The sequence below is a fragment of the Camellia sinensis genome, chromosome 7, assembly GCF_055761805.1.
Source record: "Camellia sinensis isolate YWXY chromosome 7, ASM5576180v1, whole genome shotgun sequence".
Lineage (NCBI taxonomy): Eukaryota > Viridiplantae > Streptophyta > Magnoliopsida > Ericales > Theaceae > Camellia > Camellia sinensis.
In genome coordinates, this window is record NC_138967.1 from 183439270 (window position 1) to 183459134 (window position 19865).

General features: G+C 34.0%; 3 protein-coding genes across 5 annotated transcripts; 1 reads left to right on the forward strand and 2 right to left on the reverse strand.

Annotated features, from left to right (window-relative positions):
• Window positions 1–487: 487 nt before the first annotated feature.
• On the forward strand, window positions 488–13647 carry LOC114293454 (kinesin-like protein KIN-14N). Of its 3 annotated transcripts, none has more exons than XM_082880086.1 (18): window positions 711–1115; window positions 1220–1471; window positions 1649–1793; window positions 1884–1993; window positions 2101–2220; window positions 2355–2558; window positions 2800–3009; window positions 3093–3167; window positions 3339–3485; window positions 3596–3734; window positions 3853–3971; window positions 11295–11456; window positions 11566–11783; window positions 11914–11995; window positions 12178–12282; window positions 12376–12480; window positions 12572–12767; window positions 13170–13647. In XM_082880086.1, exons 1-17 carry the CDS (start codon window positions 1050–1052, stop codon window positions 12749–12751), a joined length of 2439 nt encoding a protein of 812 aa, XP_082736212.1. In that variant the 5' UTR covers window positions 711–1049; the 3' UTR covers window positions 12752–12767; window positions 13170–13647. The 3 variants fall into 3 exon arrangements, with proteins under 3 accessions (XP_082736214.1, XP_082736212.1, XP_082736213.1); XM_082880087.1 differs by lacking the exon at window positions 13170–13647 and adding an exon at window positions 12877–13008; XM_082880088.1 differs by lacking the exon at window positions 13170–13647 and having other exon boundaries at window positions 488–1120; window positions 12572–13008.
• On the reverse strand, window positions 8044–9335 carry LOC145795494 (uncharacterized). Its single transcript, XM_082880089.1, has 2 exons — window positions 8399–9335; window positions 8044–8291 (listed from the first exon to the last, which is right to left on the reverse strand). Exons 1-2 carry the CDS (start codon window positions 9204–9206, stop codon window positions 8263–8265), a joined length of 837 nt encoding a protein of 278 aa, XP_082736215.1. The 5' UTR covers window positions 9207–9335; the 3' UTR covers window positions 8044–8262.
• On the reverse strand, window positions 13040–15128 carry PNSL3 (PsbQ-like 1). Its single transcript, XM_028241493.2, has 3 exons — window positions 14290–15128; window positions 13322–13608; window positions 13040–13238 (listed from the first exon to the last, which is right to left on the reverse strand). The coding sequence occupies exons 1-3, from the start codon at window positions 14567–14569 to the stop codon at window positions 13140–13142; spliced, it is 666 nt and encodes a 221-aa protein (XP_028097294.1). The 5' UTR covers window positions 14570–15128; the 3' UTR covers window positions 13040–13139.
• Between the last annotated feature and the right edge of the window lie 4737 nt (window positions 15129–19865).

Genomic DNA, 19865 nt, shown 5'->3' on the forward strand with positions numbered 1-19865 from the left:
TTATCAAGGAAATTTCAACTCATTATAGAGAAAATTCATTTATTCTCTTTGAAGAGTTGAAAATTCTTTGTGAAGAGCTGAAAACTCTGTGAAAATATTGAGGGACTCTAACTATTATGAAAATATTGTATGTCCTTTGTATTATAAAATCTTAATGTTAAGACCTTAAACTAGAAATCCCATTCTCTTGACTAGACCAAAGTTGGCAAATTTTTATCCAGAATTAGAATTTTTTTTTTTTTGAACTGTATCCAGAATTAGATTGAGTAGTAAAAAGTGAATTAGTGTAGCATAAGTTATATATATAGAATGAATTTGAATTATAAATTGATTTTTTTGAATAAAATTATGAGTAAATAATCTGATTTGTAGTGATGATGATGATTAAAAAAATTTATCTAATTTTTGTTTTTGTTTTTTTTTGTAATGTTTTACCCTAAGCTATTTTTGGTTAATTTAACTAAAAAAAATTGATAGAATAATTTCTAACGAACTGGAGAAAAAGATAGGAAAAAAATAGAAGAAGAAGAAGAAAGAATTGCCGAATTGGAAATGTTATTTGGTAATGGGGACATACTAGTCATTATGATTTTCTAACGAATTTCTCTCGAAATACCGCCTGATTCCATTTCAAAAAAACAATTCTGAACTATTCTCAGCTAAGCTCAAAAAAAAAACTATTCTCACCTCTCTGCAAACCCTAACTCACTGAGTCAACCCTAGCTTCATTAGATAGAGAGAGAGAGAGAGAGAGAGAGAGAGACTGGTGAGAGAAGCTTCAGAGAGAGACAAAACATCGAAAATTAAAAAAAGAAAAGAAAACCCAGAGAGACAATTTATTAATCTTTTTCTTTTTTTTTTTCTTTAATTTTGTTTTTGGTATTGAAGAATTGATTTCTTGTCCAAGTTAATTTTTCTTTCGATGATGAGTTCCTGCAAATTAAAGCAACGGCTGTGATATCTTTGATTGCAATCCAAGGTCCCACCAGTAACAGACCCAACTTACCCCCCCTAACTCTCTCTCTAAAGCTCTCTCTCACATTCTTCAAATGGATTCCAAGAACCAGAACAAGCCTCCATCACCCAACACTTCCACTCTTGCAAGCCCCTCTAATGTAAGGTTTGATTTATTCTCAAATTCCTCTGCTTTTCATTTCTTTTGATCTGTTTTTGGACTAGAGATTGTGGGTTTTGAGTTTTTTTTTGTATCGATTTGTAGAAAAAATATTTAGTTGACGAAATTTTGGAAGATAGGCGGCCAAAGACCGGACTTTCCAAGATGATGGGGCCGGCGAATGGCAGTAGAACGCGGCAAGCCTTCACCATTGTGAATGGCGGTCGAGATCTTGGTCTGGTTGGTGGGCTGGCGAGCAATGGTAGTTCTGATTGCAGCATTATTGAGTTTACAAATGAGGATGTTGAGTCATTATTGAATGAGAAGATGAGAACAAAGAACAAATTCAATTTTAAGGTTGGTGGGTTTTTGAGTGTTTAAGTTAATTTCATTAAACAATCACGAGGATTGAATTTTTTAGTGTGTTTATGTGTTCAATTACCGACCCCATTTAATGGAGTGTAAAGCTTGGCTTGGTTTGGTTTGGTTTATGTGTTCAATTACTTGTTTTTTTTTTAAACTTTTTTTTTATAGGAGAAATGTGATCAAATGATGGAGTATATTAGGAGACTTAGGCTTTGTATTAAATGGTTCCAAGAGCTTGAAGGGAGCTATCTGTTGGAGCAAGAGAAGCTTAATAGTTTGTTGGAAATGTCAGAGAAGAAATGCACTGATATGGGTATGATTGGTTTCTTTCTGTTTTCCTGTTTGAGTCCCTAGAAAATTTGAACTGTTCATTTACGTGGGTTGTGATTTGCTTTGCTCTTAGAGTTGCTAATGAAGGAAAAGGAAGAAGAATTTAATTCAATTATAATGGAATTGAAGAGAAACTGTGCATCTTTACAAGAGATATCCACAAAGGCAGAATCAGATAAGTTGGTAAGTTTGATGGAAAACTTATATTGATTTTTGAAGTAGTGGCTTATGGAATTCTACTTTGTTAATCGATTTTTGGGAAGAATTGATATGTTGAACACAACGATTAGGCTGCAGTGGATGCTCTTGCAAAAGAGAAAGAGGCTAAAGCTACTGCAGAGAGACTGCAAGCTTCTCTTTCGGAAGAGCTCCGAAGTGCTCAACGAGAGAACACAAGTGCTAATCAGAAGGTAATACAAAAACTTGCAATTTAAATTTAAAAAAAAAACAAAAAAAGAAGAAAAAAAAAGATCATTTTTTCATTTATCTGCAAGAAATCACTTCACTTCATTACATCCTCATCTGGGTTTGTTGGATTCTGCAGATTTCATCGCTGAACGATATGTACAAGCGATTGCAGGAGTACAACACAAGTTTGCAACATTACAACAGTAAACTTCAGTCAGAACTTGCTACAAATAATGAAACCCTTAAGCGCGTGGAGAAAGAGAAAGCTGCTGTAGTGGAGAATCTCAGCACCATAAGGGGTCACTATACTATGTTGCAGGAACAGCTAATTTCATCTCGAGTGAGTTCCTTCTTTTCTGTGCTATTCATTAGCAACACAAACGTTGAAATTATATATTGATTTCTTGGTACATCATTAATGCAGAACAGAGAGGGTGTTTATGCATATGCCAATTCTATACAATGAAACATTCCCGAGTGTGATTGGTTGTTTCAAGTTGCATTGCTGGAATCAAATTGTGATCCTTTATTTCATTGTTTGATCTCTGATTGAGTGTTTTATTCATAAATAATTTTGTTAGGGTTTACAAGATGAGGCTATGAATCAGAAAGAAGCTCTTATGAGTGAAGTTGGATCCCTTAGGGGAGATCTGCAGCAAGTGAGAGAAGATCGTGATCGCCAATTGTTACAAGTGCAGGCGTTAACAGATGAAATTGTGAAATATAAAGAACGTAGTGGAAAATCCTTCGCTGAGTTGGACTCTCTAACATTAAAGTCCAATGAATTGGAGGTCTATTCATGTTTCTCTACTTTTTTTCTCAAAAAGAGATTAGGCCTTCATTAATAAATCTTCAAGATCTGTTTGTTAAACAGGAAAGATGTCTGTCTCAAAGTGAGCAGATAAGAACATTGCAAGATCAACTTCTTGCTGCAGACAATAAATTACAGGTATCATAATCTTTTTGGATTTCCAAGATGATGAATTGGTAGTTTAAAGACATATTTTGAATTGATGTTATATGATAGTTATACTGTTTATCTGTTTGATGGATAGATAGTTTACTATTAACCCTTACTATTTTGTGAATTTAATGTTTATGTTGGATATCCTGTTTTCAGATGTCTGATTTATCTGCATTGGAGACAAGAACAGAATTTGAAGAGCAAAAGAAACTTATTCACGACTTACAATGTCGTCTTGCTGTCGCAGAAGTGAAAATTATTGAAGGAGAGAATCTACGTAAAAAATTACACAATACAATATTGGTAAAGATTTTATACAATACTTAACCTGTCCAAAAAAAAAAATAAAAATTATATCACACTTTTTGGATGGTACATAAAGATTTTCACTACTTAATGCTTTTCCACTGCAGGAACTAAAGGGGAACATCCGCGTTTTCTGTAGAGTACGACCTTTGTTGCCTGATGATGGCGTAGGTACAGAAGCAAAAGTTTTTTCTTATCCCACATCAACTGAAGCACTTGGGCGAGGCATTGACTTGTTACAAAATGGTATATCTTTATTTCTTTTCTTTGAAAATCTTAATAAAGTTCATTTGTAGTGTGCCTAGATATTTTATGCGTGCTTTATGTGTACTCTGATCTCACGCCATGTTTCTGTTGTCATCAGGAGATTCAGGACAAAAACATTCTTTCACGTTCGATAAAGTATTCATGCCTGATGCCTCACAAGAGGATGTTTTTGTGGAAATCTCACAACTTGTACAGAGTGCTCTTGATGGTTATAAGGTAAACTGTTGCCTAGTGGACTGCAATTTTTAGTTACTTCGATTAAACAATTTGAATCGAGTCATGCCATGTATTTATTATATCAACATAGGCCACAGTTATATATACTTCTACATATTGTAAACATAAATTTCAGAACATAAACCTTACACTTTGGATCATTTACCATGTGTATTATCAAGAAATCAAGACAAAATGACATACCTGAATCCATTGATGAACGGTTAAACGGAAGCGTGATTATCAATGAACTCTTTGTTATTGATTATGTTATTGCCTTCTAATCCTTTCCCCTTTGGTGCCTTATGTTTCTCCTTGAGAGGATTTAGAAAAAAATGGCAGTGTTCTTATTTTTCCACTTGGGAAGGAATAGGGACCATAACCTTTTAAAGGTTGTAATTGGTTTTCAAAACTGTAAGGTTGTGGAAGTTCAAAAGGAATGAAAACCAACTTTAACCATTATTGGTTTTAATTTCTATTTATTGGTTTTCAAAACTGAAAGGTTGTGGAAGTTCAAAAGGAATGAAAACCAACTTTAACCAATATGTTTTAATTTCTATTTCTGCCCCTCATAGAAATAGAAATTATACAACTAGTATCTACACATTAGGTCCATAACACATATACCCTTAAGCCTATTAACTAAATTGAATCACTTAAATTGTAGGCTTCTTATAAATGATAACACCACATTTAATTATGTGGTCCCATTGAGACATTATCTAACAATCTCCCACTGGACCACATATGTATCCTGAAAAATGTGCTTAACTTTAGTGAGCTCAGAAATTTGTTATCATAACTTGAGGGTATCCAAACAATCTTGTCCATTAACTATATTAATATAGGATCAAAGCGGTCTTCGTTACATCAATTGTAACTCGACCCACCAATGGTCACGTATACTAATACAGCTAAATGACATAGATCAATCATGGATGCGTAGCATGGAAATTACATGTGATGTGATCCATACATGCCTATTTCCAACTGGTCCTACTTAACTTTATTGAGATCAATACTTCACAATACGTAACAGAGCGTAATAAACTGAATATTTCATTTCTGCAGAAATTAATCTAATTACATAGATAAAACTCAAGGCTAACATAAAGCAGTAATATAAATACAAACTCCCACTAAACCAGAATGTTCTCAAATAGAACAACACCCATCTGAGCAGTGTGCTCATGAAAGACCTTGGGTGGTAGTCCCTTCGTAAGTGGATCCACTATCATGGAGTTTGTCCCAATGTGCTCTATGGAAATCTGTCCACTCTACACTCTTTCTTTTACAACTAGGAACTTGATATCAATATGCTTTGATTTTGTCGAGCTCCTGTTGTTATTGGAGTATAAAACTGCAGACTTATTGTCACAATATAACTTAAGTGGTCTTGCAGTGCCTTCCAAAATACGCAACCTAGTGACAAAATTCCGCAGCCATATCCCTTGGTTTGATGCCTCATAACATGCTACAAATTCTGCGGCCATGGTGGATGAAGCTATGAGCGTCTGCTTTGCAGACCTCCAAGAAATTGCTCCGCCAGCTAACAGATAAATATAGCCTGATGTGGATTTCCTACTGTCTTGGCATCCAGCAAAATCGGAGTCGGAATATCCAATGACCTCTAACTTATCCGATCTCCTATATGTGAGCATATATTCCTTTGTTCTCTGTAAATATCGCATAACACGCTTGACTGCTTTCCAATGATCCATGCTAGGATTACTTAAATATCTGCCTAACATGCCAACTATAAACGCAATATCCGGACGCGTACATACTTGAGCATACATTAGACTCCCTACAGCCGAGGCATAAGGAATCTTCTGCATTTCTTGAATTTCAAGACTGTTCTTCGGGCATTGGCTGAGACTAAACTTGTCTCCCTTAGCAACCGGGGTTTCACCTGATTTACAATTTTGCATGCCAAATCTATTGAGTACTTTTTCGATATAGCTCATTTGTGATAATCCCAGAATACCCCGAGAACGATCTCGGAGTATTTCGATTCCTAATACAAAGGAAGCATCACCAAGATTTTTCATTTCAAAATTCTTAAATAGAAATCTCTTGGTGTCACGCAATAAGTTTATATCGTTTGTGGCAAGCAATATGTCGTCAACATATAAAACCAAAAATGTGTTTACTCCCACTGAACTTGTGATACACACATTCATCAACAACATTAGTTTCAAAACCATACGAAGTGAGAACTTGATGAAATTTGAAGTACCACTGACGAGAAGCTTGTTTGAGTCCATAGATGGATTTAGTCAATTTGCAAACCATATTCTTTGGGTCTCCTGACACAAAGTTTTCTGGCTGCACCATATAAATTGTTTCTTTAATGTCACCATTAAGAAAAGCTGTTTTGACATCCATCTGATGCAACTCAAGATCAAAATATGCAACAAGCGCCATAATTGTCCTAAAAGAATCTTTCGAAGAAACTGGAGAGAAAGTTTCTTTAAAGTCAATTCCTTCTTTTTGAGTAAAACCTTTGGCTAAAAGACGTGCCTTATACCTCTCCACATTACCATTTGAATCCCTTTTGGTTTTAAATATCCATTTACAACCTACGGGCTTCGCACCAACTGGTAATGAGACAAGTTCCCAAACTTTATTGTCTTGCATAGACTTATATTCTTCATTCATGGCTTCTATCCACTTATGAGAGTTGGAACTTTCCATGACTTGACGAAAGTTGATTGGATCATCTTTCGACATTCCATTTTCTACCTCATGTTCCTGGAGATATACAATATAATCATCTGAAAATGCAAATCTCCTTTCTCTGGTGGATCGCCTTAATGGCATAGATTCTTGAGGTTGAGGTTGTAGAGTTTGTTCCTCAGGAACAATTACCTCATCTTGAATGGGGGTTTGAACTATATTATCTTGAACAACATTGTCTGGTTGAGGATCCGAAATTACTTCTCGAGCAATGACAGGTATAGGAACCTGTGATTGGTCAAAAGTAGTAGTAGGAAGTGGGATTACTCCTGCTTCCTCCTCAAAGACAATGTCTCTAACTGGATTTTTCCCCCCAAACTCAACATCCTCAAAAAATGTTGCAATTCTCGTCTCAAATATTGACCTATTTGTGGGATCATAAAACTTGTAACCCCGTGATCGTTCGGCATAGCCAATAAAGTAGCTGCTAATGGTTTTAGAGTCCAATTTTCGTTCATGAGGTTTATAAGGCCTCGCCTCAGCAGGACACCCCCACACATGCAAATGTTTTAGACTAGGCTTTCGCCCAACCCAAAGCTCATAAGGTGTTTTTACAACTGCTTTAGTTGGCACCCGATTTAAGATATAAGTTGCTGTCTTTAGAGCCTCACCCCAGAGGGACTCTGGTAAAGTAGAATGACTGATCATACTTCTTACCATATCCTTAAGAGTCCGGTTTCGTCTCTCAGATACACCATTCATGCTAGGTGATCCTGGCATGGTGTATTGTGGGACGATTCCACATTCCTCCAGGTATTTTGCAAACGGTCCTGGACGTTGTTCACCTGATCCATCATATCTGCCATAGTATTCACCACCACGGTCAGACCTGACATTTTTAATCCGTTTGTTGAGTTGTAACTCAACTTCGGCCTTAAATTTTTTGAATACGTCCAAAGACTGTGATTTCTCATGGATAAGAAATAGATACCCATATCTGGAATAGTCGTCTATGAATGTGATAAAATATTGTTGACCATTCCAAGACGCCATAGGGAATGGGCCACAAATGTCCGTATGAATTAATTCTAAGACATCTGTAGTCCTATGGGCACCATATTTCTTTATTTTGGTCTATTTTCCCTTGATACACTCAACACAGACATCAAAATCTGAAAAATCAAGAGAGTCCAAAATTCCATCAGACACAAGGCGCTCAACTCTAGATTTACAGATGTGACCTAGGTGTTTGTGCCATAATGAGGCTGAATTTTCCTTAGTTAATTTACGCTTTGTACCTCGTGATTCCACGTTCAAGGTTGCATTATAAGATGCAATAGTTTCAAGCAAATATAGATTATCAAACACATTAAGTAAACCAGTACCAATAACATTGGAATTAATAGACATACTAAACTTCATATTTCCAAAAGAACAATAATATCCCAATTTGTCCAATACAGAAACAGAAATTAAATTCCGTCTAAAGGACGGTACAACAAAAGTGTCTAATAAATCCAAATAATAACCAGTTTTCAGTAATAATCTAAAGTGCGCTATTGCCTGCACTTCTATTGACTTGCCATCACCCACAAAGATGTATCTTTCAGCATCAGTTGGCTTTCGGTAGTTCAGGCAACCCTGCATAGAAACACATATGTGAGTAGTAGCACCAGAATCTACCCACCAAGTGTTTCTTGGTACTGAAGCTAAATTTATTTCAGAACAGACCAAAACATGAAATGTACCTTTCTTTACACGCCAGGCGACGTATTTGGCACAATCCTTCTTTCTGTGTCCGGGCTTGTCACAAAAGAAACAACCATCTTGCACTTTCTGTTTCTTTGGTTCCGGACCCTGAGGAATAGCAACTTCCTTTCCCTTATGCTTTCTTTTGCCCGTATGCTTGGAGGTGCTTGCCAGATGAGCACTTTCAGTCCTTTCTTGCTTCAATCTCTCTTCCTCTTGCACACAAAATGAAATGAGCTCATTGAGAGTCCATTTCTCCTTCTGGCAGTTATAACTGACCTTAAATTGGTTAAATTGTGCAGGAAGAGAGATGAGAACTAAATGCACGAGCAAATCATCAGATAGGTCGAGCTTTAGTGCCTTAAGTTTTGAAGCAAGATGAGACATTTCCATGATGTACTCGCGAACATTACCCTTGCCTTTATACTTTATTGAAATCAAGCTTGCTAAAAGCGTGCTTGTTTCAGCCTTATCGTTTTTAGCAAAACGCTTTTGAATTTCTGAAAGAAATTCGCCGGTAACGGTAACATCCTCTGTTATTGCACCCCGAAAAACTTCTGAAATCCCACGCTTCATGATCATAAGACTTAGCCTGTTAGAAAGATCCCACTTTTCAAAGTACACAGTTTCCTCAGGAGTACTTTGTGCAGTGAGAGCATTCGGTTTTGGCATCCTTAATGCCAAGTTTATGTCCATGCAGCCGAGAACAATCAATATGTTCTCTTTCCAGTCCTTAAAGTTTGTTCTATTTAACATATTTAACATTGGAACATTGTTCATGTTGGCAGAGATTGAAGTAGTCGACATTAAAGCTGAATAGAAAAGAAAATAAAAGGAATAAACAATTATGCTCACATTAAGTTACCAAACAGATAACCTCTAAATAAATTAATTTAATGACAACATCTCAAGATACCTAGCACAACATTAATACCAAGCCTTTAGGTAGTGATATTAACTGTAAGTGGTATTCTTGTTGTAATGATCAAACATTGACAATAAGTTATGTCAAATAACAAATCTATCTTTTGATGGATTTATTATTCACATTAGGTTTTCTTGACAATTGGCACATGTTTATCACCACAAAATGTGTGTGTAATTCTGCCAAGTCTTAATCATGTCTTTGGACCGATAAATACCCGCATGAGATACATAGACATGAACTTCAAAACATTCCATATAAAACAATCTAGACAAGAGAGATCACTTTTGTGACATCTTGTTTGAATTGACTTATATTGAGAATGTTAGAAAATTAAAATTCTGTAGACGTTGTATGAAATTACATTAAATTTAAAGATTTCTAAATTTGTGACCCCGTATATGTTATATAATCTGCAGCAATTCCAATTATATATATACATATATAAATAGAATTGACGGGTCCAAAAACAAATAGTTTTTTTTTTTTTATGATGTTCAAAATTAAACCGATCAAATCGCAAGATATATCTATATATATATAAATACATGATGTTCATCCATTTGAGAGAAAAAAAAAACTGCCTACCGAATCATTTTACAATTCCAGAAAACAGATTGCCATTTTCACAGAACAAAACAGGGAAAAACAGAATTTACATCTATAAGAAAATTCAGAATCTGATTCCAGAAAACTAAATAGAATGAATAAAGCATATCAATTCTGATAAGACACATGATATGCATGCTCTGATACCAATTATAAACATAAATTTCAGAACATAAATCTTACACTTTGGATCATTTACCATGTATATTATCAAGAAATCAAGACAAAATGACATACCTGAATCCATTGATGAACGGTTAAACGGAAGCGTGATTATCAATGAACTCTTTGTTATTGATTATGTTATTGCCTTCTAATCCTTTCCACTTTGGTGCCTTATGTTTCTCCTTGAGAGGATTTAGAAAAAAATGGCAGTGTTATTATTTTTCCACTTGGGAAGGAATAGGGACCATAACCTTTTAAAGGTTGTAATTGGTTTTCAAAACTGTAAGGTTGTGGAAGTTCAAAAGGAATGAAAACCAACTTTAACCATTATTGGTTTTAATTTCTATTTATTGGTTTTCAAAACTGAAAGGTTGTGGAAGTTCAAAAGGAATGAAAACCAACTTTAACCAATATGTTTTAATTTCTATTTCTGCCCCTCATAGAAATAGAAATTATACAACTAGTATCTACACATTAGGTCCATAACACATATTCCTTAAGCCTATTAACTAAATTGAATCACTTAAATTGTAGGCTTCTTATAAATGATAACACCATATTTAATTGTGTGGTCCCATTGAGACATTATCTAACACATATAACTACTGGTGAGTGATGCTTTCATTATTTTCCAAATTGTCATATTCTTGGATACGATTGAAGATCTAATCACTTGAATATATAATTATGAGAAATTTCAAGGCCTCAAGAGAGGATTTTTTTTTTTTTTTTTTTTGTGGAAATCTTACAATACATGATACATTTACAAAAAACTATTGGTGATACACAATAGCCCATTCTTTTATTGTTTTTTCAAAATGTAATTTTCCCCACTACCATTAAAGATCTCATCATTTGTATCTGTGATTACAAGAAATCTTTCAAGGCCATTTTTGTCTCTACTCATTCTTGGTTCTTGATTTTTCTTGTCAACTCAATATGCGGGCACTTTTTTGTCGTTATTATTAGTATTTTCATTGTTTGCCCTATCATTTATTTTTTATTTTTTTAAATAGTTCTTGCAATTGGTGTCCAAGTGTTGGACAGTTAAAGTTACCTAAATATATACATGTTTAAGATTTAAGTAGGGACAATTAAAATTAGGCAAGATTTTGTGATTGTCCTGCGTACCAATAGACTTGTAGACTATAGCAGCATTCAAGCTCCTGGAGAATGATAACAGTTTTTCGCTTCAGGTTTGCATCTTTGCTTATGGCCAAACGGGTTCTGGTAAAACCTATACTATGATGGGCAGGCCCGGAAACCCATTTCAGAAAGGACTGATACCACGCTCATTAGAACAGATTTTTCAGACTAGGCAATCTCTTCAATCCCAAGGATGGAAATACGAAATGCAGGTATGTAATAAAACTCGCTTCTTGATTTTCCCTCTTTCGTTGCTTTATATATATTGATGTGCTTAATTATCACGGTTACTGAATATCAATTCCAAAAAAACATTTGTAGGTGTCAATGTTGGAAATATACAATGAAACGATACGTGATTTGTTATCAGTGAATCGACCCTGTTCAGACGTATTACGAACAGAGAATGTTGTTTTAGGAAAGCAGTATGCAATCAAACATGATGCAAATGGCAACACTCATGTCTCTGACCTGACCATTGTGGATGTTCGCAGTAGTAGAGAGGTTTCATTTCTTTTAGATCAGGCTGCACAAAGCAGGTATTATATGCTCCTTCCAATACCACTTTTTGTTTATTTTTATTTTTATTTTTTGTGTTTAAATTTGATAAAATGTCTCTTGGAAAATATTGATTGTGTTAATGAGGGAAAACTTTTCGTTTTCATTTAGGTCGGTAGGCAAGACCCAGATGAATGAGCATTCTTCGAGAAGTCATTTCGTCTTCACTCTCCGAATATCAGGTGTTAATGAGGTATGAATAATAATAGGAATTGGCCCCCTTCGAGTGTGTTAATATATTAAATATACTATGATTCTCTCTCTCTCTCTCTCTCTCACACACACACACACACACATGCACACACACAGGTACACGAACATGCACAAACACCACACGAATATATGCATCTTGATTAACCTCATTCTATTTTTAAGAGCACTGAGCAACAAGTACAAGGCGTTTTGAATCTTATTGACCTTGCTGGAAGTGAGCGTCTCTCTAAGAGCGGCTCTACTGGCGACCGGCTGAAAGAAACACAAGTACTGATCAAAACCATGATAACTTAATTTTGTAATCTTGTTTTCAAAATCAATTTTACCTAATTAAACTGTTTGTTGTATCATTGTATGCAGGCCATTAATAAGAGTTTGTCATCTCTAAGCGATGTTATATTTGCCTTGGCAAAGAAGGAGGACCACGTGCCATTTAGGCACTCAAAGCTTACATATCTTCTCCAGGTAAATGTTTCAACTTAGAACAATGCAATTTTTTTTTGTCGATGATTTATTAATTTTTTAGATATCTTCTGACCAATCGACGGTTAATCAGCCTTGCCTAGGTGGGGACTCGAAGACCTTGATGTTTGTGAATATTTCTCCCGATCCTTCCTCTATGGGTGAATCACTTTGTTCACTTAGGTTTGCAGCAAGGGTTAATGCTTGTGAGATTGGGATTCCTCGGCGTCAGACCAACATGCGGTCTTCAGAGGCTCGCTTGAGCTATGGTTGATTTTGATAGAAAAAAGGTTTATGATTTTGTTTTGAGAAAATCCTGTGTTCTTTATCTGCATATCATCTAATTATTAACTAAAAAATGAAATAAGTTCTAACATAGTTTTCTTGTAATTTGTATAGTGAAAAAAGAATATTGGGCTTGCATCAGTGATAGTAAGTAGGGTTTGCCCATTTGAGTCATTAAATTTGTATTTGTGAAGATTCTACCAAGAGTTATTGAAATGGATCAGAACCACGATGCGTTTTCGCTTATCCTTTGTATGATTTAACTGAAAATGGAGACGAAAAAAGAATACATAACACTGCTCTTTTCGAATTTATGAACAATTGTGATGTTTTGCACAGTCCACAATAGAGAAATCAGATTGATATGTTGTGCTGATTTATGCCATTCGAATCATGACCTCTTGCAGAATAGTTGTAGTGTCTTGATAACACGATTCTGTCCGAGGAAGGTCATGCTTTATCACAGCGTCTAAAAGCTGCCAAAAAACATTGAAAACACAGAAATGTTTCTCAGAACTCCAGACGGGAAATGCAGGCTTCAAAAGGTAAGTGGCTTTACCTTTTCAAAACTGTTGAACAATCTGTTGGCGAGGTCAGTGAGAGGTTGCTTATCATTTGCTGGTGCTGCTGAGATTAGTTTGTCGAAATCATAGTACATGAAGGTCGACTTGAGGCGCAGGTATCTCCGAACGAAACTCCAGGCATCTTGGGCTATTAAATCTCCCATTGCTAGGAGATCAAATGCATATTTCCTTAGCCTGAGTGTGCTTCCCTTTGTCCCAATGTTTGCAATGTAAATTCCTTTTTTGAGGAAAGAACGAGTCCCGGTCTCCTCGTTTGCAATCTCTTGAATCATAAAAAAGCCATGGAAGAGTTCAAAAGAAAGTTTGGTTGCTTGTTTTAGATGCATTTTTAACATTTCATTTGAACCAAAGAGCTTAATATTATTCAATAGTCCTGGAATACTAATTCAACACGTTGATATGGTGCTCTCACTGGTCAATAAGAGCAATAGTCTTGGGATGGGAGTAGGAATGCTAATGGGATAGGGTCGGGTTTGTGGTATCCCATTCTGCCCATTTTTTGTGGGGAGGCAGCAGGGGTCGGGCAGGAGAGGGGAATTATTGGGGTAATTTATCACCCTTAGGAGGGAGATGATACTAAAAAGAGAGATGGTACAACATATGAATGACAAGATTGATGAGTAATGAAAAGTAAAAAGATTAAAGATGAAAGATATAGAGGTGGAAAAAAAACAGAAGATTTATATAATTATTTTGGTGCTTCACTTGCATTATGTTTAACAGATTAAATACAATATAGATATATACATACAAAATTTATGTAATTAATATAATCAGAATGGAGGTAGAAAAAGCAAATCCCGCCCCCTCCCCATTTCCAATTGGGATATGGAAAACCCATGAAGAACAGGGCGGGGCAAACTGCCATTCCTAGATAGGGAGTTTTGAGAAAAATCAACAGAATGGCAAAACTGAAATTTGTATGAGAAAAGTGAATACTTACTGTTGTTGACAGTGGGTACAGGTAGAGGACTAGTGAGCCAAAACCCATTGTCCTCTGCAAGAGATTTTCCAATGCTGGCATTTCCAAACAGTGCAATTGAGGCAATCCCAATTGCTATCCTTCTTGTTGTTTGGATGAGTGGTTGGTCTTGAAATTCCTGTGTTTGGTTGCCATGAAATCCAAGTATTGATGTCCTCTTCTGGGTCCTTTGGAGGTTTGGAAGCTTAGGAATGGGTAGTAAAGTTTCAGAGATTCCATTCAAGTTTGCTAAGTGAGCCATGGTGAAGTGTTTGAGTGAGGATGGTATTGTTGGAAGTGTATGAGAGAGAAGTTGTGTATGTGATTTGATTTCAGTTATATCTGTTTGTAGAGTTTGCCGATTGCTGACCACTAAAATGATATCCTCATAGAGGGTGGTTTGGTCATTTAAGTTGAGAGTAATTTTGGATTTTCAAAGTGTAAATTGGAATCATGGACATTGGGCTTTCTTTCTAAAGAGAATGGAGGATTTTGTTACACAAGTGATGGGCAGCCAGTAGCGCAAAGGGCTCTACAACTTACACTTCCATCATCTTTAGTGGCGAAAGTGATAGCTTGTCTGAAGTCAATTCAATGGGCAAGGGAACAAAATTTCCAAAAATTATGTATATGGACGGACTCACAGATTTTGTTGGATGTCTTATGTAATCGAGTCAGTCTTTTTGGTCTTCTTTCACTCTAATAGCAAATATTATGTCACTTTTGATTATCTTTGTTTTTGTAAGATAAAGCGTACGAATGTTAAACCTGCTCATGATTTGGCGCATTCTGTAAACAATTTCCCGGTATGATATTATGCTTTCTGTTGTGCTTTCTTTCTCAAAAAAAAAAAAACAAAGAGAGAGAGAGAGAGAGAGAGAGAGAGAGAGAGAGAGAGAGAGAGAATGGAGGGTTGGATTAAGGTTATGTTTGGATGAAAGGAATAATGATTGATTAGTTATTAACAATTTCATTACTATAGTATGATTCTTGTATCAATGTAATTTAGTGTTTGATTTGGTTAGAATTTTTTGTAATAAAAAATAATAAAATTTTAGATTTTGTGAGTCGATCTACTAGTTTATATTTTTTTAGGGTAATGTGGGAATAAGATTACTCATTCGGCCTTAAAAAAGTTAATTCGGAAAGAAAAATAAAACTTGGATGAGATTCTTTCTATGCATTTTTGTTCATGCCATCCAAACATAGCCTACTCATTAAACAAAAATCATAAAACTTCTGAAAAAAGGCCCAAAAAAAAAAAAAATAAATAAAGAAAGAAAAAAAAAGAAAAAGGGAGAAAATGTAAAAAGAAGCAAAGATCCAAAATAGTTTTCAATGGTGCTGTGGTAATTAGTTTTGAAAATTTTCTCCTCATAAAAGGATACGGGAATTTCTATCTTGGAATTTATCTATCTTTTAATTTAAATACATTTTAAATTGTTGTATCATATTTTAAAATTTTAGAGAAATTTTTATATATTCTAATAATTAAGGATATTAATTTAAAAAAATAGAGAAATTTTAAGATGGAGAATCATTGCCTATAAAAATGATAAATTTGGTGGGGAATATGATCAATAAATCAAATGCAATATTATTTTGGCTCCCTACAGTCTCATGGCAACAAACTTTGGAAAAATGTTATGGATCCCAAATAAATTATTAAATTTTTTATCAAACCTCTCATGTGAAAGTGAGGCCCACACAAATCACATGTGTGTCATGTGAAAGGTTTAGTAAAAAATTTGATAATTTATTTGGAGTCCCTAACATAACTCCAAACTTTGAACTATTTTGAAAGTTACCAAAAGTTGTCTTTTCACTTTTAACTTATTTAAAGTTATATAATCTCATATTTTTGACACATTTTTTTAAAAATAAAATTAAAAAATCAAAATATTAACTTTTGACTATTAAATAACCGTTTAAACCAATGAATGGGACATGCTATCTCGGGAAAAAAAAAAGAAAAATCCGTGCACACCATAAATAGATTATTGCAATATTTGAAAGTATCCTAACAATCCCTTGTTTTCTAGATTGAGAAATTTTCCTTGATCCTTTGCAAATCCACCTTGAAGATTCACTCCACGGGTCTACATCAATAATTGATACTTCAATAGAAGAAGACAAAATCCGTAGAAGATAAGGCTTCTCTTCAATTATCAGAGAAATACACGCCAAGAAACGACAAAAAATTCTGTAAATATTTGTGTCTGTAATTATTTGCATCTGTTAGTGATAAGACTTTTCCTTCACTCACTATTTTAATAGAGCAGATGACCCCATCCTGCTCCATTAAAGAAAAGCTGTGAAAATCCTTACACGTGTCTTTAATAAATTATAGTGTCAAAATTTTATCAAAAAGGGAGGATTGAATGATATGCGATGGGGCCCAAAGTAGTACCCGATATTATTATCCTAATATTTTATTGATAAAATTTTATCCATATCTAGAATAGTAATTTAAGTCAAAATCTATGCATTTATGGCATAGAAATTGTTGTAAAAGTCAATGGCCTAAACTAGAGTAGTCTTTTAGATTTTTAAGTCCAAACTTTTGACATATAGTTTTTCTTTGGATTGTTTGTAATCTTTGGACTTGTATGTATCTATCAACCATGTGTATAAATTGGCATTCATGCCAACGGAAGAAGCAGAATAAAAAAAATTTCCCTTCACTCCACTTTGTAAAAACTTCCAACCCCTCTCAAAAATTCTAGGTGTTCCAAGTCTTCCAGAAAGTCAGCGTCTGTAACATAATCTTTGTAAGTATACTAATTAATATGAAGTGTGAGTAGTCTTCATTTTTCCTTAAATATTTCAAAAGGGTAACTCTTCTATTTTAAAAATTTATTTTCTTTTTGGAAAAACTAAATTTATGGAATGCTTGTTTGCTCATTAATATTACATGCTTTGCACCTTCGTAATATCTGTTGTTTTCTATTTTATTACTAAGTGACTTTAGCTGAAGAGCCCGTGTGAGCCGTGGTTAGGCGTTTGAGGGCAAATTGTAGGCAGAAGGGGAAAGGTAAAAAATAGAAAATAAAAATATACTACGTTGAACGAAGTTTAGCTTTAAGGTGGGAGTACATGTAATGAAAACAAACATTGCCTAAAAATAGTTTTGCCAAAGAAAAAGAATTTTAGAATAAAAGGAGAGCAACCCGAGTAGAAATATTAAGGAAATATTGTCCATACAAGGAATTTAAAAATCAAAACTTTATGTCCTTAGAAGAAAAACTTAGGATTAAAATCAAAATCAGTACTGAACTTATACAAGAGTTAGAAGACCAAAAATTAAGATATCAATTTTTCTTATCATTAGCTTCTGACAGATCCCTAGAAAATTACAGTCTAAAAATCTCTTAAATAAATAGACAGATAATTGTAAAACAAGAAGCCTTAAAGCTAGCCATACAACAGCTTGAAGACTTATTAGCATAACTGTAGAATTAATGAGATAATTCTTAGCCCTATTTCAAAATAGTGGTAGACCACTAACTCATCCCCCAAAAAATTGGTATCAGAGCAGTGTTCAGTTTTAAGACAGTTTAAGTTAGTTTATGCATTTTACCTATGGAAATAGAGTAATTTTTATTTTTGGACAATTTAGTTATAAATTTCATATTATAGTAGCTTGTAATAATTTTAAAGTAGGAGTTAATTTTGTGTATGAAAAGAATAGATTATTTAGATTTAGAACTCAGCAATCAATAACAATCGACTTAATATAGATAAAAATAAATTCCATTGTAATTTTGAAGATACTCTTACACATCAGCTTCATAATGAACATAATCCTCAGTTAAATAGTATTGTAGATTATCGGATTAATTTTGCAGAAAATATTAAAAAGGATATAGATAAAATTAGTAATCTTTTTATTTCATCTATAGATCATCTCCGTAATAATCGTAGTATAATTAAAGATCAAGATAAAAAATTAAATTATATCCAAGACCAGTGTAGTTCAATTTTACAAAAACGAACAGATTTAAATTTAGAAAAATTTCCTACTAAGCTAAAATAGAAACTCTTATTTCAGCTATAAATAATAGCAGTTCAAAGCAAATAGAGTTAGAATTAAAGCAACTAATTGAAAAAATTCATACTCAGATAAATCGAATAGCTAAACAAAAAGAACAAATCAACCAAATTCAAGATAATTTAAAACAGAAATTAAAAATTTTAGAACAACTAATAAGGTCTTAGTTTATGAGTAGTGATAAAAAAGCTAATAGGGACTACCAGATTATTTAAAAAAAAGCAGATGGAAGCTATGCAGTAAGATTTACTCAATATACGTATGTAGCACCAGAAAAATCTGAAGATGATGAATTTAGCAGTATAGATAGGGAAGAAAATCAAGATAATCATAGTGACATAAATTAGCTTTATGTAATGACAGAGGAAAAAACCATATCACCAAATAAGATATAAAATATTGATGAGATAGATTTAGAAAATTTCACCCTAGGCGACATGAATAAAATATTAGATACTAGATATTATGAATACTTAGCTAGATGGGATACCCATGATGAAGCAGTGTCATTTTTAGACCAAGAATTTCATACTGATTATGTAGATGATATCATAGAAGATAAAATACATCATAGCAAAAGACCTTATTAGTTGTTCTAACTGTAGAAGATCCCATAGAACCAATGCATTATGCGGTAGGAGAAAGAAGACCATTAGCTAGTTTAGGACGAAGTAAGGCAGACTCAAGAAAAAGTTATAGGTTTCATGGAAAGCGTAGACAACCAGATATGAGTATACAATTACAGCCAACCAATAACTAAGGAACCCTTTTAGATTTAGCCAGATTCGACCATCAGATATGGCAAAAAGTAATAGAAAAATGGGAAAAAGATGTGGTAAAAGCATGGATGAGTAATCCCTTTGAATCAACTGATATGTGGGAATATATGGAAACACTTTCAGGAGATTCAGCTTTTAATATTTATTTAACCTTTAAAGGAAAATATGAGGAGACAATTAAACAACTTAAAGGATTAGGAGATAACCCATGGAATTTTACTAGTTTTATAAAAGAAATACTTATAGGATATGACCCTTCTAGGAGAAATGATTATACTCAAAGCATAACATTAACTGAGTTAGATCAAATAATATTAGGAAGTTGGAAATATATTGTACCCTTTAGTAAAGAATACTTAGCCATAGCAGCTAGAACTGGAAAAAGTTTTGATGAAGAAATAGGAAATAAATATTTTAGAAAACTACCCGGAGAGCTAAGAAGAGAGATAGAAAATAAATGGTCAATTTATTATGCACATTTACCAGCAAAAATAGCCTCAAGAGAAATAAAAATAAGAGGAACCTTAGGATTAGGACCTAGAATAGTTTATACATTTCATAAGCTCAGAGAAAAATGTATAGAAGTAAAAATACAGAAAAATTTGAAAAAACAAAGTTATGATTTTTGTAGCAGTGTAATATATATTCCTCAACAATATGAAGATAAATATAATAGGAAAAAATAAAAAAAATATGGAAAATATAGAAAAGAAAAATATTGGAAGAAA